Genomic DNA, 26,008 nt, shown 5'->3' with positions numbered 1-26,008 from the left:
TTTTCTGGTTTGAGCTTCAAGGTTGTACCTGAAAGAATAGGGACAAGAGAGATGAAATAATTTCCACAGGATGAAACCCTGGGAAAGTATAAACAGAAAAAGACATGTGACCAAATCGTGAGATATCTTTAAGGCAGGCTTTGACGAGACAAAGAATGCGGTCCGCCATTGGGTATTAAGGTTTTAAGGGAACCTCTATCGGTCAAAAGATAGAAACATAGAAACATAGAAAATAGGTGCAGGAGTAGGCCATTCGGCCCTTCTAGCCTGCACCGCCATTCAATGAGTTCATGGCTGAACATGCAACTTCAGTACCCCATTCCTGCTTTCTCACCATACCCCTTGATTCCCCTAGTAGTAAGGACTTCATCTAACTCCTTTTTGAATATATTTAGTGAATTGGCCTCAACAACTTTCTGTGGTAGAGAATTCCACAGATCTTGTCAATATCCAATTTTAGGGCCACCCCTAAAAAAAAAGAGAATAAAAGTAGCCGAATCAAGGCTGCCCTCACAACGGTGTGAGGGGAGAGCGAAACAGAAGTTGGACTGGTCGAACACTCTTCTAGAGTGATCCCGTGCTTTACTGAAAGAAGCTCTAGCTGAAGAGAAAGAGACTGCAAGCCAGAGAACTGCTCATGTGCACTAGCCGTTTGTCCAATCTGCTTGTTACAGTTGTAATGTATGTACATAAGGTCTGCCAACCACTAGGGAGCACTACCATCAAAGGTCCTAGGGTCATAGGTACACTCGTACTGGGCCTAGTATATAACCTGAACTTCACCTTTGTATCTTGACTTCTGGAAGCCATTAAAGACTGACCAGGTTACACCTAGTCACTGGCTCACAGTACGGAGTTCATTATATCATCTCATACACCACAACGGTTGTATGTTTTTGCTGTATAACTAATGTGTTATATTCCATCTTAAACTCTGTTTAAACACAATATACCCACCAGATTGGTTTACAGTCATTAATGTGACCAGATAGCCTTAAATGTGGCTATTTCCAACACCACATAAAGCACTATCGGGTCCTGCTCTCACCTGCCAAAATCGCTCACTATTCAGAATCATTCTGGAATGTAAAGATAAACCCTGGCTTCTATTCTCTACTGCAAACCACCTTTTTAAACCCATCTCTCCAGTCTCCACCCTCACCTCCGACAATAAATGTGAGGAGCTCATGAACTTCTTTGTCGCTAAACTTGAGACCATCCGTTCGGCCGCCTCTGCCTCTTCCCTTCCTTCCAGTAGTTCACCGGTCCAAACTTCCTCTGAGGATCCGCCTGCCCTAGCCTCACATCGTTCTCTACTTCCTCTCCAATCTCCCTTCATGACCTTTCCGAGCTCATCCTGTCCATGAGACCCACTTCCTTGCTCCCCTGACACTATTCCCACCAAACTGCTGACCACCCAACTTCCTTTTCTGGCTCCCATGTTAGCTGACATTGTTAACGGTGTTCTCTCCTCAGGTACTGTCCCCCTCCACCTCAAATCTGCTGTCATCACCCCTCTCCTCAAAAAAAAACCCTTGACCCCCTCCGTCCTTGCAAACTACTAACCCATCACCAACCTCCCTTTCCTCTCCAAAGTCCTTGAACATGTTGTCGCCTCCCAAATCCATGCCCATCTTTCCCACAATTCCATGTTTGAATCCCTCTTATCCGAATTCCGTGCCTGCCACAGTACTGAAACATAGAAACATAGAAAATAGAAAAAAACTCGTCTCTCATCAAAGTCACAAATGACATCCTTTGTGACTGTGACAAAGGAAAACTATCCCTCCTCATCCTTCTTGACTCATCTGCAGTCTTTGACACGGTTGACCACTCTATCCTTCTCCAATGCCTCTCCACTGTCATCCAGCTGGGTGGGACTGCACTTGCCTGTTTCCATTCTTACTTATCTAACCCTAGCCAGAGAATCACCTGCAACAGCTTCTCTTCCCGCCCTGCATTGTTACCTCTGGTGTCCCCCAAGGATCTATCCTTGGTCCCTTCCTATTTCTCATCTACATGTTGTCCCTTGGTGACATCATCCGAAAACACATTGCCATTTTCTATATGTACGCTGATGACACCCAGCCCCACCTCAATACCACTTCTCTCGACCCCCCCACGGTCTCTAAATTGTCTCTCTGCTTGTCCGACATCCAGTTCTGGATGAGCAGAAATTTTCTTCAATTTAATATTGGGAAGACTGAAGCCATTGTTTATGGTCCCCGCCACAAACTCCATTCCCTAGCCACTGACTCCATCCTTCTTCCCAAGTTATGTCTGAGGCTGAACCAGGCTGTTCGCAACCTTGGTGTCATATTTGACTCTAAAATGAGCTTTCAACCACATATCCGCAGCATAATTAAGACCGCCTATTTCCATCTCCATAACGTTGCCCGTCTCCACTTTTGCGCCTCAGCTCCTCCGCTGCTAAAGCCCTCATCCATGCCTTTGTTACCTCTAGACTTGATTATTCCAACGCATTCCTGGTTGGCCTCCCACATTCTACCTTACGTAAACTAGAAGTGATCCAAAACTCGGCTGCCCATGTCCTAACTCACACAAAGTCCCGCTCACCCATCGCCCCTGTGCTCGCTGACTTGCATTAGCTTCCGATTAAGCAACGCCTCGATTTTAAAATTCTCATCCTTATTTTCAAATCCCTCCAAGGCCTCGTCCCCCTCTATCTCTATAATCTCTTCCAGCCTCACAATCTCCCGACATGTCTGAGCTCCTCAAATTCTGCCCTCTTGAGCATCCCTGATTATAATCGCTCAACCATTGGTGGCTGTGACTTCTATTGCCTAGGCCCCAAGCTCTGAAACTTCCTGCCTAAATCTCTCTGCCTCTCTACCTCTTTTTCCTCCTTCAAGACACTCCTTAAAACATAACTCTTTGACCAAGCTTGTGTCAAATTTTTAGTACGTAATACTCCTGTGAAGCGCCTTGGGATGTTTCACTACGTTAAAGGCGCGATATAAATACAAGTTGTTGTTGTTGGGTCTGATCCTAGAGGACATCAGCAAAGGCCTGGGAACAAATGGCCCATTTCGTCTTTTAATTAGGTGATGAGGTACAGCATAAGGGAAATAAGATTTGTTTTAATAAAGAATAGGAGCAACTTACAATTAGTTATTCTAATTTAGCACTGTCATGGAACTGGAATTCTGGATCACAATGATCTGTGGTGTAATCACAGTAGCAATAAAGATGCTCATTGAACAATTAATTATTTAAACTGCATCAGCGATTCTAAGCTGTTGGTGTGCAGCAGCTAAGAACCAGGTTAGTACGAGAGGGAAACGCTTTTGTACTCTGCACCATGTGTAAAGACAGAGTTAAATCAGCCCGTGAATAAATAACAGGTGCTGAACCAAATCAAAATAAGTCTTAAAACAATGATTCCTGTGTTGAGTGTTAAATGAACCTTGTTAATCTATGGGTCCATGGATATCAAATGTATTGTAACCCGTTGGCAAGAATAGATTAAGGCTTATTCAATTTTTTAAAATAATTTATTCTCAGGACGTGAGCATTGCTGGCAAGGCTGGCATTTCCTGACCATCCCTTGATGCTCTTGAAAAGGTGGTGGTGGGCCTTCTTCTTGAACCGCTGCAGAAAATGTGGTGAAGGTGCTCCCATCAGATAGGGGTTCCAGGATTAGTGAATGAAGTTGCAATCAAGTGGACTGCTTTGGCCTGGATAGTGTTATGTCTTGAATAAAGAGTCAGACTAGATACTGCAAGCTCAAAGTAAGTGTGACCGTAGCCTTTTATTGCAGATCTCAGAGTGCCTCTCCAGCCTGTGAGGCCTCCTTATATACAGGTGCTCCCAAGGGATTGTGGGATCCCTTGTGACTCCAGAGGATAAGCCCTCTGGTGGTTCGACATGTTAATTACAGGTTTACATACATAACAGATAGTGTCAAGCTTTTTGAGTGTTGTTGGAGCTGCACCTATTCAGGCAAATGAAGAGTATTACATCACACTCCTGACTTGTACCTTATAGCTGATGGAGAGGCTTTGGCGAGTCAGCAATTGAGCCACCCACTACAAAATATCCTGCCTCTAACCTTCTTTAGTCATGGCATTTATGTGACTGGTACAGTTGAGTTTCTGGTCAATGGTTAACCCAAGGATGTTGATGGTGTGGGACATGGCAATGGTAATATCTTTGAATGTCAAGGCAAGATGGTTAGGCTCTCTTGTTGGAGATAGTCATTGCCTGGCACTTGTGTGGTGCAAATGTTACTTGCCACATCAACCCAAGATGTTGGATGTTGTTCAATTCTTGCTGGATGCAGGCATAGACTGCTTCATTGTCTGAGGAATTGCGAATGGTGCTGAACACTTCCCAATCATCAACAAACAGTCCCACTTTTGATCTTGGTGGAAAGGTAATTGATGACGTAGTTGAAGATAGTAAGTAAGAATGTTTTACTAAGCTATAAAGATCATGTTGGTTTCAGGTTTAATCCCTGGTCTGTATTTATTTATTTGATCTCAGCCTGGTTGACTGTTCCATTTCTGCCCTTAGCATACCTGGACTGTGGAAGGGGGAACTGCCAGGGTTACCACGGGATGAAAATGTGATCAGAGTCAACTATAATGACCTATGATCAAATACCTTAAAAAGGTACCAGAAGGCAATGTCATCCAAGGCAGAGTGCCTCAGAATATGTTGCTGCACAAGGGAGAAGCCGAGTTAGCGGGAAAAAAAAAATATATCTATATATATCTTTTAGTCTATTTGCAGTTGCCTATTTTTTAATCAAAATGGTTAAATTGTTCCTGAAATCTAAATCTGTCGTCATTATAGAAATGCTGTGGAACAGATGTAATCCAGACGCATCCAACAGGACATGGTTATTTTCAAGAACCAGTTAGATTAAATATTTAAATTTTGAAAGGAGTTCTGACCATTAGGATTCCTAAGCTGATTAATTCACTACCAGTCATTGACACACGTATCAGAATCAGCGAAAAATCGTTGGACTGTGTATAGCAGAGCTCTAACTTACAGATACTAGTTTTCACATGAACGCAGACGACACCCAGCTCTACCTCTCCACCACTTTTGTCGACCCCTGCTTGGTATCTAAATTGTCAGATTGCTTGTCCGACATCCAGAGCAGAAATTTTCTCCAATTTAATATTGGGAAGACCGAAGCCTTTGGTCCCCGCCACAAACTGCGTTCTCTAACCACTGACTCCATCCCTCTCCCTAGCATCAATCTGAGGGTGAACAAGACTGTTCGCAACCTAGGTGTCATATTTAACCTTGAAATGAGTTTCCGGCAAAACCGCCTTTTTCCACCTCTGTAACATTGCCGGCCTCCGCCCCTGCCTCAGCTCTTCTGCTGCTGAAACCCTCATTCATGCCTTTGTTACCTCTAGACTTGACTACTTCAACTCACTCCTGGCCGGCCTTCCACATTCCACACTATGTAAACTTGAAGTCATCCAAAACTCAGCAGCCCATGTACTAACCCGCACAAAGTCAAGATCACCCATCACCCCTGTGCTTTCTGACCTACATTGACTCCCAGTTAAACAATGCCTCTATTTCAAAATTCTCATCCTTGTTTACAAATCACTTCATGGACTTGCCCCTCCATATCTCTGTAATCTTTTTAAGCCTCACAATCCCACAAGATGTCTGCGCTCCTCAAATTCTGGCTTCTTAAACATCCCTCATTATAACTGCTCAACCATCGCTGGACATGCCTTCAGCTGCCTGGGCCCTGAACTCTGGAACTCCCTTCCTAAACCTCTATGCCTCTCTACCTCTCTTTCCTCCTTTAAGACACTTGTTAAAACCTACCTCTAAACAAGCTTTTGATCATCTGCCTTAATTTCTTCTGTGGCTCAGTGTCAAATTTATCTGTTGGTCTGTAACACTGTTGTGAAGCGCCTTGGGAATTTTACTATGTTAAAGGCGCTATATAAATACAAGTTATTATTATTATTACTATTGCACAGTCATGGTAAACATTCTCAACAGAATTCTGAAGGCTACTTGCATATTTTGGAATAGAATTTTCTGACAATTACGATAAATGTGCATTAGCAGATAACTCATGGAATTTAAAAGAAGATATTTGAGGGAAGGATAGAATAATTTAAATTTTGTGCGCCAATGAAGGAGCACAAATTGGTATGACAGTCAGAAATCATTTTGCAGCCCATTTATCTAAATAAGCAATCCAAATAATATCACAACTGTCCAGGGCACAAATACTATAACAGGCCCTTGGGTAGGAAAATCATTAACATAATTTGAAGGAAACACCTTCAAGAAGTAGGTTGCTAGAAGCTCATTAAGGCGTTTAAAAGGACATGCAAAATTATGCACCCTTTAAAAATTGTAATAGATAGATACTGAGTACCTCAGTAAAGAAACATTCATGAACGCCACACAGAGATATTGGAGACATACAAAGGAAAGAAGAGTTCCAGAAAGAATGAGAATGAAACAAGAAAAACAACAAGTTGGACACAGTGTTAGAAACACCAAGAAAAAGAAAAGTAGAGCCAGTTCTCAGGTCTCAGCCAGGCGAGTCATGGAGTACAGATGTGTGGGCAGCACTGGTGCTAGCAGAGGAAAGAGTCTGCATGGTGTCAACTCCGTTGTGGAATGGCATACCCTGTATGGAGGAGAAAAGAGGAAGTTCCTTGGGCAACTGGAAGTTGGAACAGATAAGTTTAATGGTTTAAAAGAAAAATGTATTGAATGGTTTTTACTGCATTTAAGTGATAGATTTCATTTTTAGGGATACATATTGAGTTGGATTGGCAACTATCACAGCATCTCTATATTGGAGAATTGTTCTTTGTTGTAATGTGTTGGGGACAAACATAAATACCACACACAGCACTCAAATGAGAAAGAAGAAATATGCACCATAGTCAAGCAGATGATATGATACTAAAATATTCTAAAGCGATAAACTTGTGCACATTTGTTATTTTAATATGTGATTAATCACCTCCTTCCCTTAAAGGATTAATAAGTTGCAGCACATTCACAATGATACAAATTGCACATGGTCTATGGAAAGAACAGATTCAATGCACTGAATGGTCATTGCTGATTCCATACTTGTTCTAAATGAAAATAAATCGTGCAAAACAAGCATAATAGACTGTCTAATAAAGCAGCAATAAAAGTTAAGTACCTGTGGTATTGGATAGAGAGTAGGATCAATAGCATCTTCACGACCAAAGTCAATCATTTTTCCACACTTTGGAATGCCATCTACCCACACACCATCATACATTTGGCCTTTCTCAAAGAAGAAAAACTTCCCTGGTCCATGTTTTTTTCCATTTATCCAGAAACCTTCATAGCGATTTTCATTTGCTGAATAAATACAGGACTATTAAATGATGCAAAAATCTAAAATATTTACAGCATAACTAGTTCAACAACCGTAAGATAAATAACCAACAATTTGTAACCGACTGGTATTCTTTGGTACATCTGAATTCTACAATCTTGATATAAGCAAATGACTTGAAATATTGGTGACATAGATAAATTGTTAATTTTGATGCATGCATAACCAGCTATATTATCATCAGACTTGTTTTAATCAAGGTGGGTATATGGAGATTTTTAGCCAAAGTGGATTGCTTGTATAACAGGATCGAACTGGATAAATACATTTATGTTGGAAATCAAAGCGGCAGCTTTGTTCAATCAGATTGCAATCTTACAAAGCATATGTACACTCTCATCACCCTTGGGGAGCATTAATATTTGGGACAAACAACTGTAAAATCAAACTAGATTTTTAATTCGCAAACCACAAATAAGGCAAACTTGTAGATTTCCTCTAGCATTATTCATGGGTAATTTGAGGCTTAGAGTATGGTTCTTGATGTTTACCACTGTCCTGCTGCATCCTAAGCGTAACAGCAATTTGTCCAATGCTGTAATACATTATAAATTTACTCAAGCAATATATCTCACGTCAGACTCAAGGTAAAAATATTGCAGACCTTCATGATACCGGAAGACCCATGGATATATCTAAAACACTCTTTACCAGTCACTTCACAAACTTTGCTTAAGATGCAAGTAACTCTATTTGTTCTTTCCTCCCTGTCCGTTAATTACATGGCTTTTTTTTTTGCACCAGCTCTTGTATTGACTTGGCAATATTTGCTTAAGATGGAAGTTTTTTTTAACTTATTTTACCTCCTCAAAACCATTTTCTCAGTTATTTATTCTGCACCTCCCACAGTGGATTTGTAGTTCTTGGTGAAGTTATTGGTATAGCACTGGCATCAAAGAGGTTTACCTACATGTGAATCTCCAATGACCAGCACCTTATGGCCTGGCCCTGGTTAACTTGATTGTATGTAGCACCTATGCCCAGCTCAGCATAAAAGTTTCTCAAACATTCATCTCTAACCCCACCACAAATATCAGGCCCTCCAAGACACAAAAAAAAAACCCTCATCCCAATCAGCATGGTTAGCTCAGATTTTTTTTAATGGCACAAACACGAGAAAAAATTACTTTTATTTTTGCATTCCTCCCCCACAGCTTACATATTATGGTTGTTAATTTGTAAATGTTCTGCCTGCCTATCTTATGACACCTTGGACATTGTTGTTCCACAGGAGCATGGTGAAAAGTACTCCCAATGTATTTCTCTCACATACAAACATGCTAACAAGAAGTGTAACTATCCAGTAATTTTCTATCTGCTTGTCATATAGTGTGGGTTGTTATGGTGCTTCCTGGGTATTGCAGTTCTACAGTAACAGTGCAAGCACTCACATAATTCATCTCAATTTAATACACAGGATTTGTCCACAGCCAATGAAAATCCCCAGTACCCAAGAGTCGACCCATGTGAAATTTACAACTCGAGGTCCAAAGCCCCAGGCCCCAGGAAAAAGGGAATTTCTTGCAGGTATTTCTAACATTAAATAGCCAGCTTTATTGAAATGTTTGTCATCTTTTTATTTGTAATTGTGCATGTTGTTATATTAGAGATGTTGGGGTTGATCTTCATCTCACAACTTCCCAATTTATGCCTGTAGATAGGGCAGTAGTGAAAATCGCAACAACAAAATAACAGACTTACTGCTGGAAGTCTGCCTGTTCCAATTTTTGTGTAGACTTCTATTTAATGAATAAGAAAAGCAGCAACAGGAGGAAGGAGCAAACAGAGCTGTATGGGGACCAAATAGAAGGAGGCATAATTGCAGGAATCCTTACCCTCCCAATAGAGCTTATAGATGCAGGATAACATACCTGCACTTATCTGAGCAGCAGTGTATTCGGAGGCTGCACTTCTCTGAGGATGTTGTCTCAGAGTCGTATCGCCTTCTGCAAGTTCGACAAGCAAATGCCACAGCTAGCAGCATTCAAGATCACTGCAATCTTGAACTTCTTTTCTTCCGACTCTTTTGAGGTTGCCAATAGAGATATGAATAAGTGGGTGAGCACCTTGGGAGCAGCTTCCACAATATGATAAGGTGTATGATTCAATTAAAACAGGAAAAAGGTTAGTATAAAAACTAGATCAGATTGGATTAGGACTTTAGAAAGATGAGTGAACAAGTTGAGATAAGGGTGGGAGGAGAAATTGAAGAAAAAGACTTGCATTTATATAGCACCTTTCATGACCTCAGAACGTCTTAAAAGCGCTTTACAGGTATTGAAGTTCTTTTGAAGTGTAGTCACTGTTACAATGTAGGCAACGTAGCCATCCATTCTGCCTAGAATAAGATCTCACAAACAGCAATTAAATAAATGACCAAATAATCTATTTTAGGTGTTGGTTAAAAGATAAATGGTGGCCATGACACTGGGAGAACTCCCTTGCTCTTCTTCGAATAGTGTTGTGGGATCTTTTATAACCACCTGAGAGGGCAGAGTTTAACATCTCATCTAAAAGTTGGCACCTTCTACAGTGCAGCACTCCCTCAGTGCTGTCTTGAAGTGTCAACCTAGATTACGCACGCAAGTCTCCAATGTAGATTCACAGGACTGTGTGATTTTTTTTTAAAGACTAAGGAGTTACATAAGTATATTTCTTTAATAAAGAAGGAAACTACTAGTAGTTTTGAGATGCCATTGGTAAAAAGAGGTTAGAAACAAATTATAGTTGAAAATGCCCTATAAGGATAAGAATAATAACAGCAACAAACAAAAGAAAATTACGAAAAGAAGTTAAGGAGGTGTTATGGAAGAAGGAATATAAGGAAAAAGTTTCAAAAACAACAAAAAGGAACAATTAAGAATTTTACAAGTATATCAGTAAAAGAACAATTGTTAAAAGCAATGTGGAACCTCAGAAAGGTTGTCAATTAATACATGATGATCAAAAAATGGCAGAGGTATTTCACATTACTCTTTACTAAAGAGAAGAGTGTTAGTGAGGAGGTGAATCCTGAAGTGGTTGAGAGCAAGCTGAGCTATATTATGATATATGAAAGAAATATTTTGATAAGTGAGTTAGGAAGACAAAATGCCAGAGCTCAACTGGATACATTGTAGGATCCTGAGGGAGACAAGTGAGGAAATTGTCAAGGCCCCAGAAATTATACTTCAGGACTCTACTGAATGTGTGCCGGAGGACTGAAGAGTGGCCAATGTAATACAGTACTCGTTTTTAAAAAGGGAGAAGGACTAATTTGGGTAATTTACAGCCCAGTTAGATTTTAATATCTGTGATACAGGAAATTTTAGAGTTTACAGCAAAGGCTATGGGCCCAGACAACATCCCAGCTATCGTGCTGAAGACTTGAGCTCCAGATCACTGAAATTTTGAACTTCTTTTCATCCAATTCTTTGAGGTTACCAATAGAATAAGCCGTGCCTCTAGCCAAGCTGTTCCAGTACAGCTACAACACTCGCACCTACTCGACAATGTGGAAAACTGCCCAGGTATGTCCTATCCATAAAAAGCACAACTTATCCAATCCATCCAATTACTGTCCCATCAGTCTACTCTCAATCATCAGCAAAGTGATGGAAGGTGTCGTCGACAGTGCTATCAAGCGGTACTAACACACCAATAACATACTCACAGATGCTCAGTTTGGGTTCTGCCAAGACCACTTGGCTCCAGACCTCATTACAGCCTTGGTCCAAACATGGACAAAAGAGCTGAATTCCAAAGGTGAGGCAAGAGTGACTGCCCTTGAAATCAAGGCAGCATTTGACGGAGTGTGGCATCAAGGAGCCCTAGTAAAACTGAAGTCAATGGGAATCGGGGGGAAAGCTCTCCACTGGCTGGAGTCATATTTAGCATAAAGGAAGATAGTTGTGGTGGTTGGAGGTCAATCATCACAGCCCCAGGACATCGCTGCAGGAATTCCTCAGAGTAGTGTCCCAGGCCCAACCATCTTCAGCTGCTTCATCATTCGCCTTCCCTCCATCATAAGGTGAGAAGTGGGAATGTTCGCTGATGACTGCACAGTGTTCAGTGCCATTCGCAATGCCTCAGATAATGAAGCAATCCATGCCTGCATGCAGCAAGACCTGGATGGCATTCAGGTTTGGGCTGATAAGAGGCAAGTAACATTTGCGCCACACAAGTGCCAGGCAATGACTATCTCCAATAAGCGAGTGTCTAACCACCACCCCTTGACATTCAACATTATTACCATCGCCGAACCCCCCACCATCCCCCAACATCCTGGGGGGGTCACCATTGACTAGAAACTTAACTGGTCCAGCCACATAAATACTGTGGCAACAAGAGCAGGTCAGAGGCTGGGTATTCTGCGGCGAGTGTTTCAAGCCCTGACTCCCCAAAGCCTTTCCACCACAAGGCACAAGTCAGGAATGTGATGGAATACTCTCCACTTGCCTGGATGAGTGCAGCTCCAACAACACTCAAGAAGCTTGACAGCATCCAGGACAAAGCGGCCCACTTAAACATTCACTCCCTCCACCATCAGTATACCGTGGCTACAGTATGTACCATCTCAAAGAAACACTACAGCAACTCACCAAGGCATCTCACAAACCCGTGAACTCTACAACCTAGAAGGACAAGGGCAGCAAGCGCATGGGGACACTATTACCTGAAAGTTCCCCTCCAAGTTACACACCATCCTGACTTGGAAGTATATCGCCGTTCCTTCATCGTCGCTGAGTCAAAATCTTGGAACTCCCTCCGTAACAGCACTATGGGAGTGCAGCGGTTCAAGGAAGTATTCATGAGAAGCATACCCACATCTTCCACATATAGATTAAACATAGAAACATAGAAAATAGGTGCAGGAGTAGGCCATTCAGCCCTTCGAGCCTGCACCACCATTCAATAAGATCATGGCTGATCATTCCTTCAGTACCCCTTTCTCGCCTTCTCTCCATACCCCTTGATCCCCTTAACCGTTAGGGCCACAGCTAACTCCCTCTTGAATATATCCAATGAACTGGCATCAACAACTCTCTGCGGCAGGGAATTCCACAGGTTAACAACTCTCTGAGTGAAGAAATTTCTCCTCATCTCAGTCCTAAATGGCCTACCCCTTATCCTAAGACTATGTCCCCTGGTTCTGGACTTCCCCAACATCGGGAACATTCTTCCCGCATCTAACTTGTCCAGTCCCGTCAGAATCTTATATGTTTCGATGAGATTCCCCTCTTATCCTTCCAACTCCAGTGAATAAAGGCCCAGTTGATCCAGTCTCTCCTCCTATGACAGCCCAGCCATCCCTGGAGTCAGTCTGGTGAACCTTCGCTGCACTCCCTCAATAGCAAGAACATCCTTCCTCAGACTAGGAGACAAAAACTGAACACAATATTCCAGGTGAGGCCTCACTAAGGTCCTGTACAACTGCATTAAGACCTCCCTGCTCCTAAACTCAAATCCCCTAGCTATGAAGGCTAACATACCATTTGCCTTCTTTACCGCCTGCTGTACCTGCATGCCCACTTTGTGACTGATGAACCATGACACCCAGGTCTCGTTGCACTTCCCCTTTTCCTGATCTGCCGCCATTCAAATAATATTCTGCCTTCGTGTTTTTGCCCCCAAAATGGATAACCTCGCATTTATCTACATTATACTGCATCTGCCATGCATTTGCCCACTCACCTAACCTGTCCAAGTCACCCTGCAGCCTCTTGGCGTCCTCCTCACAGCTCACCGCCACCCAGGTTAGTGTCATACGCAAACTTGGAGATATTATACTCTATTCCTTCATCTAAATCGTTAATGTATATTGTAAAGAGCTGGGGTCCCAGCACTGAGCCCTGCGGCACACCACTAGTCACTGCCTGCCATTCTGAAAAGGACCCGTTTATCCCGACTCTCTGCTTCCTGTCTGCCAACCAGTTCTCTATCCACGTCAGTACATTACCCCCAATACCATGCGCTTTGATTTTGCACACCAATCTCTTGTGCGGGACCTTGTCAAAAGCCTTTTGAAAGTCCAAATACACCACATCCACTGGTTCTCCCTTGTCCACTCTGCTAGTTACATCCTCAAAAAATTCCAGAAGATTCATCCAGCATGATTTCCCTTTCATAAATCCATGCAGTCTTGGTCCAATCCTGTCACTGCTTTCCAAATGCGCTGCTATTTTATCCTTAATGATTGATTCCGACATTTTCCCCACTACTGATGTCAGGCTAACCGGTCTATAATTACCCGTTTTCTTTCTCTCTCCTTTTTTAAAAAGTGGTGTTACATTAGCTACCCTCCAGTCCATAGGATCTGATCCAGAGTCGATAGACTGTTGGAAAATGATCACCAATGCATCCACTATTTCTAGGGCCACTTCCTTAAGTACTCTGGGATGCAGACTATCAGGCCCCGGGAATTTATCGGCCTTTAATCCCATCAATTTTCCTAACACAATTTCCCACCTAATAAGGATATCCTTCAGTTCCTCCTTCTCACTAGACCCACTGTCCCCTAGTACATTCGGAAGGTTATTTGTATCTTCCTTTGAGAAGACAGAACCGAAGTATTGGTTCAATTGGTCTTCCATTTCTTTGTTCCCCATTATAAATTCACCTGAATCCGACTGCAAGCGACCTACGTTTGTCTTTACTAATCTTTTTCTCTTCACATATTTATAGAAGCTTTTGCAGTCAGTTTTTATGTTCCCTGCAAGCTTCCTCTCGTACTCTATTTTCCCCCTCTTAATTAAACCCTTAGTCCTCCTCTGTTGAATTCTAAATTTCTCCCAGTCCTCAGGTTTGTAGCTTTTTCTAGCCAATTTATATGCCTCTTCCTTGGCTTTAACACTATCCTTAATTTCCTTTGTTCGCCATGGTTGAGCCACCTTCCCAGTTTTATTTTTACTCCAGACAGGGATGTACAATTGCTGAAGTTCATCCATGTGATCTTTAAATGTTTGCCATTGCTTATCCACCATCAACTCTTTAAGTATCCTTTGCCAGTCTATTCTAGCCAATTCACACCTCATACCGTCGAAGTTACCTTTCCTTAAGTTCAGGACCCTAGTTTCCGAATTAACTTTGTCACTCTCCATCTTAATAAGGAATTCTACCATATTATGGTCACTCTTCCCCAAGGGGCCTCGCTAATAGCCCTACCCTTTCTTTAGTTATCCTCTTGCTCTTAATATATTTACAGAACATCTTTGGGTTTTCCTTGATTTTACTTGCCAAGAATTTTTCATGCTCTCTCTTAGCATTCCTCATATCCTTTTTGATTTCACCTCTGAACTTCCTATTATCCTGCATAGATTCTACAGTATTTAGCTGTCAGTATATGACATAAGCTTCCCTTTTTTTCATTATCCTCCCCTGTAAGTCCCTAGACATCCAGGGGACTCTAGAATTGTTATTCCCACCCTTTTGCTTTAAGGGCACATGTTTGGCCTGAGCCCTACAGATCCCCTCCTTAAATGCCTCCCACTGTTCCGACACTGATTTACCTTCAAGCAGCTGTTTCCAGTTCACTGTGGCCAAATCAATTCTCAACTTAGCAGAGTTAGCTTTTCCCCAATTTGGGACTTTTATTCCTGGTTTATCCTTGTCCTTATCCATAATTACCGTGAATCTGACTGAATTGTGGTCACATCGCGTAGCATTAAGTCGACTACGCGATGTGTTTTCACCTTGGGGTACCTCGCCAAGGTCAAAGTAGACCTGCTATTCTTGCAGGAGTGTGGCCTGCCGCACTTCAGCAGTTACCGGCAGTGGTCTCAATGGTGGTCCCACGGACCATCCGTCTGGTCAGGAGGCAACGATTGCCGTTCCTCCGGCCTGGGCATTCTGCTGCGGGGAGGCCACTTCAACATCACCGAAGTTAAGGAGGTGGTGGGCGGCCGCCTCCTCGTAGCAGATGTATTGTATAAAAATGTTCCTCTAAGGCTAATTAACGTGTATGCCTCACCTCTCAGAAGCGAGCGGCTGGCCCTCCTCCAGCAGCTCCCACTGCTGCGGGCAACATCCAGACCGGTCGTTCTGGGTGGTGATTTCAACTGCATCATCGATGCGGCTGGACGATCCAGCAGAGCTGACAGCAAACTGGACATCACATCCAAACTCCTGATGGACATGGTAAAAGATGCCAAGCTGTGCGATGTCTTCAGCAACCTTGCAGATGGAGCACCGTGCAGATACACCTGGTCGAGACCAGATGGGTCCGTCCGTTCCAGAATAGACTTCCTGTTTGTGTCCCACACGCTCAAGGTCAGATCTAACGATGTCACGCCGGTGTTCTTCTCTAACCACTGCCTCCTACTGGCTGACTGCCTCCCACAGGAAGACCAGAAAGTTGGTAGGGGGATATGGAAGCTCAGCGTGAAACTGTTGACCCTGGAAAATGTTGAGGAACTCAAGAGGGATTACAAAGATTGGAGAACCCCTCTGTGATTCCCCGATGCACTGGTGGGAAACAATCAAGACAAACATCAAGAGATTCTTCATCCTCAAAGGTGTTCAGGGGGCAAGAGGGAGACAGAGGGAATTGACCCAACTCCAGAAAAGTATGCAAAACCTGCTCCTGCTGCAGTCGATGAGGGGGTCGATGTTGTGGAGGAACTCCAATAGGTGAAGGACCAGCAAGCCTCGCTCTTTGCCTCAGAGTCCTCCAAAATCATCTTCCGCTCCAGCGAGCAGGATGAGATGTGTTTGCGTTTCTTCTTCCAAAAGGTACACAGGGGGAGCTCTGTGATCACTAGCCTAAAGGAAGAAGATGGTTCTGTGACGTCTTCGCAGCCCGACATGCTGAGGATCAGCAAATCCTTCTATGCCGGGCTGTACGACGTCAAGCCCACAGACCGCGCGGCCTCCCAGTCTTTCCTGTCGTCTATCTCAGAGGTCTTATTCGAAAGTGAGCGGGAGAGTCTGGACTACCCGCTAACTCTGGACGAGCTGACAAAGGCCGCCCGGTCCCTCGCGATGAGTAAAACTCGCGGAAGCTTCGGCTTACCGGTCGAGTTGTATTCGGCTCTGTGGAACTGGATGGGCCCAGACCTGCTGGACGTGTACGAGAGTATGCTTCTGGCTGGCAGCATGTCAGAATCAATGAGGAAAGGCATCATCACCCTCATCTACAAGCAGAAGGGGGAGAGGGAGGAAATCATAAACTGGTGGCCCATCTCGCTGCTCCATGTGGACTACAAGATCCTGTCAAAGGTCATCGCAAACAGGGTCAAGTCTGCTCTGGAGCTGGTGATCCACCCGGACCAGACATGCGCTGTCCCCGGCAGGAAGATCTCTGATAGCCTCGCGCTACTCAGGGATACGATCGCCTACGTGTGGAACAGAAGGGTGGACACCTGTTTAATAAGCTTGGACCAGGATATCGCACACGTACCTGATGGACGTGCTCTCCAAGATGAGGTTTGGGGAGGGTATCTGCAATTGGATCCAACTGCTCTACACAGACATCAGTAGCACAGTTCTAATCAACGGGTGGGAAACTGAAAGCTTTCCGATCAGGTCTGGAGTCAGGCAAGGCTGTCCCCTCTTCTCTGTCTTGTTTGTGTGCTGTATCGAGCCCTTTGCCAAGTCCATCAGGAAGGATGCAAGCATTAGAGGGGTGACGATCCCAGGCAGCGGAGGTGCTCAGGTCAAGACCTCCTTGTACATGGACGACGTCACCGTCTTTTGCTCGGACCCGCAGTCGGTCTGCAAATTGCTCACAATCTACGACCAATTTGAACTGGCCTCGGTCAATCGCAGCAAAAGCAAGGCCATGTTTTTTGGCAACTAGGCCGACCGATCCTTTATTCCCTTCACCGTTAAGCCAGATTACCTGAAGGTGTTGGGAATATGGTTCGGAGCGGACGGGGCGTGCGCCAAAAACTGGGAAGAGCGTACTGCAAAAGTGAAACAAAAACTGGGATGGTGGATGCTGCGCTCCCTCTCCATTGCAGGAAAGAATCTGGTCATCAGGAGTGAGGTGCTCTCGGTGTTGTTGTACATGGCACAGGTCTGGCCCATCTCACGCTCCTGTGCTGCGGCAGTCACCCGGGCCGTCTTCCACTTTGTCTGGAGGTCCAAAATGGATCGTGTCCGCACAGACACGATGTACAAATCTCTGGACAGTGGAGGAAAGGATGTTCCGAATGTGGCCCTCATCCTGATGGCCACCTTTGTGTGCGGCTGCATCAAGCTGTGCACAGACCCCCAGTACGCAGACACCAAGTGTCACTACATGCTGAGGTTCTATCTGTCCCCGGTGTTGTGAAGGATGGGTCTGGCCACGCTGTCGCGAAACGCCCCCACCAGTTGCACCATGCCTGTCCACCTGTCCTTCGTGGAAAAATTTTTCAGAAAAAAACTCTTTGACCACAAGGCCATAAATCAGTGGTCGGCACGTAAGGTCCTGGGCACTCTACGAAAGAAGGAGAGGGTGGACCCTGTCAGGTGGTTCCCCGAGCAGACTGTTGAACTCGTCTGGCAGAATGTCTCATCGCCAGAGCTTTCACACAAGCACCAAGACGTAGCTTGGTTGGTGGTGAGGAGGGCCCTACCCGTCAGATCCTTCATGCACAGCCGGGGTTTCAGAGACACTGCACTCTGCCCCCGAGTTGGCTGTGGTGCGGACGAGACTGTCATCCATCTCCTTCGGGATTGCCTCTTTGCAAGGCAGGTCTGGAAGGAGATGCAATGGTTGCTGTCGAGGTTCATCCCAAGCAGCTCCGTAACACAGGACTCTGTGCTCTATGGGCTGTTCACAGGGACTCACACCGAGACAGACATCATCTGCTGCTGGAGGGCCATCAACTCGGTGAAAGATGCACTTTGGTCTTGCCGAAACCTGCTGGTCTTCCAGAGCAAGGAGATGTCCACGTCTGCGTGTTGCAGACTGGCGCAATCCAAGATCCAGGAATACGTGCTGAGGGACGCACTAAAAATTGGTGCAGTCACCGCAAAGGCACGGTGGGGAAGGGCCACAGTTTAAAGCCCTTCCGCCACGGTAAACCCAGGGGCTGGAATCAGTATAAAACTCCCATCGGGCTGTACTTGTAAGCGTTTTGTATACATAGAGCACCATGATCTGAAAAAACCTATGTAGTACCATGTATAATGCAAGTTCTGTTTAGTAATATATGTTGCAAAGAAATGTAACTGTAACTTCACCCATTCCGTGTACCGTATAGTGCCACTAGTAAAGTCATTTGATGACTGTATTACAATGTATCCTGGATTGTACTGAAATGTACCTCGTAATGTAAAGCAAGCAAATGTATTGAACGGAACTGCAGTTAGCATTCAAATGTATTGTATGGAATTGCTGACCGCATCCAAATGTACTGAACTGCTTTCCAATGTATTGTGCAAATTTTTATATGAATAAAGTATATTTTGAAATTTAAAAAAAGGTTCAAGAAAGTGGCTCACCACCACCTTCTCAAGAGCAATTAGGGATGGGCAATAAATGCTGGCCTTGTCAGCGACGCCCACATCCCATGAACAAATTTTTAAAAAGTTGCTCAAAGTGCGGGCTGCGAATGAGGGAAAAGGGCATTTTGGACCTGAGTGAAGAGGGAAAGCAACTGTGTACCTCCTTAACCAATTAGATTGAAGGATTGAAAAATAAATAGCGGAACAATGGAGATGGAAGTGTAAATTTGCATGGGTGAATTCAATGTCAAATCAATTAATGAAAATGAAATAAAGAGAGGGAAAGAAAGATTGGAACAAGAGAGATAAAAAGCGACAAAAAGGAAAAGTTAAAAAAATTAATTTGAAATTTTTTAAATCTCCAACAGCAATTAATACCTGAAAGAATGAGACTCAATACTATTAATAGTTAATTTTCAGTGCCAGGGAGGTTGATTGGCAGTAATTAACACATGATGTTGTTAATAGGGTATTTGCGCTTGTACAGTATTGTACCGAATTGTACTTGAACTGAAAAGCAAGAAAATGTATTGAACGGAACTGCCGTCAGCACCCAAATGTAGTGTATGGGATTGCTGACTGCAGCTAAATGTACTGAACTGCTTTTGAATGTACTGTACAAATTTTTATATGAATAAAGTATATTTTCAAATAAAAAAAAGTATTTGCGCTTGTAATGACAAGACCTTTCTGTGGTGTGGTGCATTTAGTTCGTATCTACCATGCAAATACAGCAACTTCACACCATTCAATATATTTCAACGCTGAGGCAGACAGTGAAATGCTATTTTCATGAGGCTAATGGCAGAACAGTGCAACACTGACAGCAATTTTTGGCATTGCCATTTAACTACGCATCTGTCCCTCTGCTGAAGTTACTGTACCACTTAAATAACGGCGAGTGCCATTAGCTTCACCGTTACTTTGACAGCAAAATCTGGGCCAATGAATAATTTGATTGGGTGATACTTGGAGCACTTGCTTGTTGCCAGTAGTTAACAACCTGTTTTCAACCTGTGCTGCTTCATTTACGATTTCGTAAGTACTTGGTCACATTCATAGAATATTTGAGAAAATTATTAATTTTTCTGGGAATAGAATAAAGTTTGTGAAAATGTTGCAATATAATATTTTTCACAAACACTGGTCAATTAACATACATCATGAAATACATCAATCTCTGCAACAGACCAGCTAGTGATTTTATCTTTACAATCTTCCCCCACAAAATAAACACTTCAAATTAATGAATTAAAGTAATCCCCAGAAATAAACTCATCATAAACCAAAATTCAACCCTGAACTCTGCCCTAAACCTAAGACCTAACCCAACCTTAAGCCACTCCTAACCTGGGAATATTTTATTCCAAAAGCAAATCTAAAAGGGAACAGATTCCCAACAACACTGGCAAGATGGGAAGCATCAGAGGCAGCAACGATGCCATTAGGGGTATGAACCAATGCAAGAGGGTAGAAACAAAGTTAGTGGGAGCGGCACATGGCATTGTCGGAGAATTTAGTGCCATGAAGACGGGGTGAAGATGGAGAGTTATGGATTATTGTAGAATATCAAGGTTTGCTATCTTCCTGCTTCCTCATCCATGCCTTTGTTACCTCTAGACGCAACTATTTCAGTGCTCTCCCAACCAGCCTCCCACCTTGCACCCTCCGTAAACTTGAGCTCATCCAAAACTCTACTGCCCGTATCCTAACTTGCATCAAGTCCCGTTCACTCATCACCTCTTTGCTGACTGACTTACCTTGGAAATGCCTCAATTTAAAAACTAACATTCTTGTTTACAAATCCTTCCATGGACACATAATAACATAAGAACATAAGAATTAGGAACAGGAGTAGGCCATCTAGCCCCTCGAGCCTGCTCCATCATTCAACAAGATCATGGCTGATCTGGCCGTGGACTCAGCTCCACTTACCCGCCCGCTCCCCATAACCCTTAATTTCCTTATTAGTTAAAAATCTATCTATCTGTGACTTGAATACATTCAATGAGCTAGCCTCAACTGCTTCCTTGGGCAGAGAATTCCATAGACTCACAACCCTCTGGGAGAAGAAATTCCTTCTCAACTTGGTTTTAAATTGGCTCCCCCGTATTTTGAGGCTGTGCCCCCTAGTTCTAGTCTCCCCGGCCAGTGGAAACAACCTCTCTGCCCCTATCTTGTCTATCCCTTTCATTATTTTAAATGTTTCTATAAGATCACCCCTCATCCTTCTGAACTCCAACAAGTAAAGATCCAGTCTACTCAATCTATCATCATAAGGTAACCCCCTCATCTCCGGAATCAACCTAGTGAATCGTCTCTGTACCCCCTCCAAAGCTAGTATATCCTTCCTTAAGTAAGGCGACCAAAACTGCACGCAGTACTCCAGGTGCGGCCTCACCAATACCCTGTACAGTTGCAGAAGGACCTCCCTGCTTTTGTACTCCATCCCTCTCACAATGAAGGCCAACATTCCATTTGCCTTCCTGATTACCTGCTGCACCTGCAAACTAACTTTTTGGAATTCATGCACAAGGACGCCCAGGTCCCTTTGCACCGCAGCATGTTGTAATTTCTCCCCATTCAAATAGTATTCCCTTTTTTGTTTTTTTTCCCAAGGTGGATGACCTCACACTTTCCGACATTGTATTCCATCTGCCAAACCTTAGCCCATTCGCTTAACCTATCTAAATCTCTTTGCAGCCTCTCTGTGTCCTCTACACAACCCGCTTTCCCACTAATCTTTGTGTCATCTGCAAATTTTGTTATACTACACTGTGTCCCCTCTTCCAGGTCATCTATGTATATTGTAAACAGTTGTGGTCCCAGCACCGATCCCTGTGGCACACCATTAACCACCGATTTCCAACCCGAAAAGGACCTTTTTGTCCCGACTCTCTGCTTTCTGTTAGCCAGCCAATTCTCTATCCATGCTAATACATTTCCACTGACGCCGCGTACCTTTATCTTCTGCAGTAACCTTTTGTGTGGCACCTTATCGAATGCCTTTTGAAAATCTAAATACACCACATCTAAAGAGACACGCCTCTTCCTATCTCTGTAACCTCCTCCAGTATGCCAGCGCAGTCTTCGGTCGCCTTAGGAAGAGAGTGTTCGAAGACCAGGACCTCACATCTGGCCCCATGCTTATGGTCTACAGGGATGTAGTGATAACCGCCCTCCTATATGGCTCAGAGATGTGGACCATATACAGCAGACACCTCAAAGTGCTGGAGAAATACCAACGCTGCCTCCGCAAGATCCTGCAAATCCATTGGGAGGATAGACGCACCAACGTCAGTGTTGTCGATCAGGCCAACATCCACAGCATCGAAGCACTAACCACACTCGACCAGCTCCGTTGGGCGTGCCACATCATCCGCATGCCCGACACGAGACTCCCAAAGCAAGCACTCTATTCGGATCTCCTACACGGCACGCAAGCCCCAGGTGGGCAGAGGAAACATTTCAAGGACACCCTCAAAGCCTCCTTTATAAAGTGCAACATCCCCACCAGCACCTTGGAATTCCTGGCCCAAGACCGCCCTAAGTGGAGGAAAAGCATCTGGGAGGGCGCTGAGCACCTCGAGTCTCATCACCGAGAACATGCAGAAAACAAGTGCAGGCAGCGGAAGGAGCGTGAGGCAAACCAGACTCCCCACCCACTCTTTCCTTCAACGACTGTCTGTCCCACCTGTGACAGAGATTGTAATTCCCGTATTGGACCGTAATAGTCACCTGAGAATTCACTTTTAGAGTGGAAGCAAGTCTTCCTCGATTTCGAGGGACTGCCTATGATGATGAACCTCCTCCAGCCCAAAAATACTCCGAGATTTCTGCGCTCCGCCAATTCTGGCCTCTTGCGCATTTCCAATTTTCATCATTCCACCATGAGCAGCTGTGCCTTAAGCGGCCTAGGCCCTAAACTCTGCAATACCCTCTATAAAACATTCCACTTCTCTCTCTTCCTTTGACATTCCTTAAAACCTACCACTTTGACCCAGTTTTTGTTTACCTGTCCTAATATCTCCTTTTGTGGCTCGGTGTCAAATTTTGTTTGATAATGCTCCGAGAAAGCGCCTTGGGACATTTTACTACAGAAAAGGCGCTATATAATTGCAAGTTGTTGTTGTAGTTATATCTGTATGAAAGATGCATTCCTTGTTAAATATAAGAATTCTTGTAGACATGGGATCACTAAAAATGAACAGTGCTGCCATATATGCGATAACTGCCTGCAAGTAGATGCTGTTTATACTACCACTGCAAGTAGTTGTCATGTGGAGCAATTAAAATAAAAAGAAGAGGAAAGAAAGAAAAACAGACAGACTTACATTTATATAGCGACTTTCAGGACTTCAGGACATTCCAAAGCACTTCACAGCCAATGAAGTATTTTTGAAGTGGAATCACTGTTGTAATGTTGGAAACGCGGTAGCCAATTTGTGCACAGCAAGGTCCCATGAACAGCAATGTGATAATGACCAGATAATCTGTTTTAGCAATGTTGGCTGAGGGATAAATATTGGCCAGGACATCGAGAGAACTCCTCTGCTCTTCTTCGAATAGTGCCATGGGATCTTTTACATCCATCTGAGAGGGCAGACAGGGTCTTAATTTAACAGCTCATCCAAAAGATGGCACCTCCGACTGTGCAGCACTCCCTCGGTACTGCACTGGAGTGTCAGCCTACATTTTGCGTTCAAGTCCCTGGAGTGGAATTTGAAGCCACAAACTTCTGACTCAGGCGAGAGCGCTACCACTGAGCTATAACACTAAGATCCAGTCTAACCTTGAGCTCTATTTATAAAGTCTGCTCGCAACATTTCAGTTATGTAACTAGAACTCATTCTTCCATAATGTTCTGTGTTTCAAAGTCAAAAGAAATATCCAGGGTAGAAGTTGACACATCTGAAGAACACAAGCCTTTTAGACAATAGTCAGTGTTATCGTAGAAGTAACCCCTAGTGGAATTCTTTGAAACGGTAATTAAGCTAATTAATGTGGTTAATCCAATAAATGTAGCTTACTTGGATTTTCAAAGGCATTCTACAATGTTCCTTATGTGAGAATAGTAGGGAAACCGAAGGTTCGTAGAATAAATAACATTGTCTAGATGGACTGAGAAATTGCTTAGCAACAAAAAACAGACATAGCGATAAGTAGAACATGTTTACTGGAAAAAGTAACCAGTGATGTTCCAGAAAGATGTGTTCTGAGACCTTGGCTGGTCACACTATTTTTGAATGATATAAAACAGGCTATCTGTAGTAATATTATTAAATTTGTTAATGACGGAAAGCTATGTGGGTAGGTAATGAATAGAAATAAAATGCATCATCTTCAAAGGGGCTTGAATCAATTATCCAGACAGGCTGATATATGGCAGATGAATTTTAATGTGGATAAATCTAGAATGATGCATACACGAACAGCATACAATAAACGTCTTTATAAAATGAAAGGTTACTATTTTGAAGCTCTACAGGCCAATAAGGAAAAATATTTGGCAGTGATCAGTGATCCTACCTTGAAAGCATCTGTATAGTATAATCGGTTATCAATAAGGCAAAGTGGGTACTGGGATGCATAGGAGGGTATTGGATTACAAGTCAACACATGTTAGAATGATATTGTACAGGCCAATAGTGAGGTCATTTCTGGAGTACAGCGTGCTGTTTTGGTTGGAAAGCATTCAGAGACAAATGACCAGGTTAATTCCACGACTGATTAATCAATTTATGAAGACTGGCTTAAATGATTTAACTTATTTTCACTGAAGAAAAGACATGATCCTGGTCTTGAAAATAATGAATGCTATAGATAAGATTGAAAGTAAAGAAGCAACTTAACTTGGAATAATGAGTATGGGGCTGGAGGACACAAAGTATAGAATTCATAAACCTCAAGCAAGGTTATGAATTCAGTGAAAGCTTTTTCACCATCTCATAAGATAGTGGACACATGGAACAGACTCCCAGAGTGGGTAATTGCTTTGGGATGAATTGAACCAAAAGGGAGCTAGAATTACATCTGTTGGGAAGGAGAGTTGGGAATAATAGAAATATAAATAACACTCCTCGATTTTTTTTGTAGAAGAGGTATGGCAAATGCTCATAGTGTTCCTTGAAGTATGCCTCAATGCTGTTAGTGTTTAGTTGAAGAGGAGTTAAAAGGCAGAGTCCATGATCAAATAAACAAACATGGGCTCTGGATGGAACAGATTTGACCAGCAGAACTGTCTTTTCTTAATCCATGTATGCTTTTACTGTATTCCAGGCTGTTATAAAACTAAATTGTCATTGCTCAGAAAGTAAGTATTTAGCTTAGATAATCTAAGTACTGTGTAAAACATAACTCACCCAGGCGAAGCATTCCCTGACCGTTGGGATTGTCATCAGACCATTCGCCTTCATATGTAGAGCAATCTGCATAGTACATTCTACCCCAGCCGCTTCTCTGGTCAGCACACCAATGGCCCTCATAAATGTCATCATCTGAGTAAAAGTTGGTTCCTAACCCCTGCAGAAAAGGGATCAGTGATACACAATAATAATGATGAAAAAAACATAAAGGTAAAATGATAACTATTCTGCAAAAAAGAAGGAATGGCACACTTGCAGCTCTGCTGGAAATTTCCAGATTCACAGCTTTTGCTGTGAGATGTGGTATAAGAACATAAGAATTAGGAACAGGAGTAGGCCATCTAGCCCCTCGAGCTTGTTCCGCCATTCAACAAGATCATGGCTGATCTGGCCGTGGACTCAGCTCCACTTACCCGCCTGCTCCCGTAACCCTTAATTCCCTTATTGGTTAAAAATCTATCTGTGATTTGAATACATTCAATGAGCTAGCCTCAACTGCTTCCTTGGGCAGAGAATTCCACAGATTCACAACCCTCTGGGAGAAGAAATTCCTTCTCAACTCGGTTTTAAATTGGCTCCCCCGTATTTTGAGGCTGTGCCCCCTAGTTCTAGTCTCCCCGACCAGTGGAAACAACCTCTCTGCCTCTATCTTGTCTATCCCTTTCATTATTTTAAATGTTTCTATAAGATCACCCCTCATCCTTCTGAACTCCAACGAGTAAAGACCCAGTCTGCTCAATCTATCATCATAAGGTAACCCTCTCATCTCCGGAATCAGCCTAGTGAATCGTCTCTGTACCCCCTCCAAAGCTAGTATATCCTTCCTTAAGTA

General features: G+C 43.4%; 1 protein-coding gene across 1 annotated transcript in view; it reads right to left on the bottom strand.

Annotated features, from left to right (window-relative positions):
* morn3 (MORN repeat containing 3) overlaps positions 1 to 26,008 on the bottom strand; it is a 60,559-nt gene that overhangs the window by 9,347 nt on the left and 25,204 nt on the right. Inside the window, exons 3-4 of the mRNA XM_070887818.1 lie at positions 25,174 to 25,333; positions 7,178 to 7,362 (exon numbers count right to left, since the gene is read on the bottom strand). Coding sequence (XP_070743919.1) covers positions 7,178 to 7,362; positions 25,174 to 25,333 — 345 coding nt within the window. The remainder of the gene's footprint in view (positions 1 to 7,177; positions 7,363 to 25,173; positions 25,334 to 26,008) is intronic.

The sequence above is a fragment of the Pristiophorus japonicus genome, chromosome 8 (genome assembly GCF_044704955.1).
Source record: "Pristiophorus japonicus isolate sPriJap1 chromosome 8, sPriJap1.hap1, whole genome shotgun sequence".
Lineage (NCBI taxonomy): Eukaryota > Metazoa > Chordata > Chondrichthyes > Pristiophoridae > Pristiophorus > Pristiophorus japonicus.
This window is presented reverse-complemented; position numbering and strand designations above follow the sequence as displayed.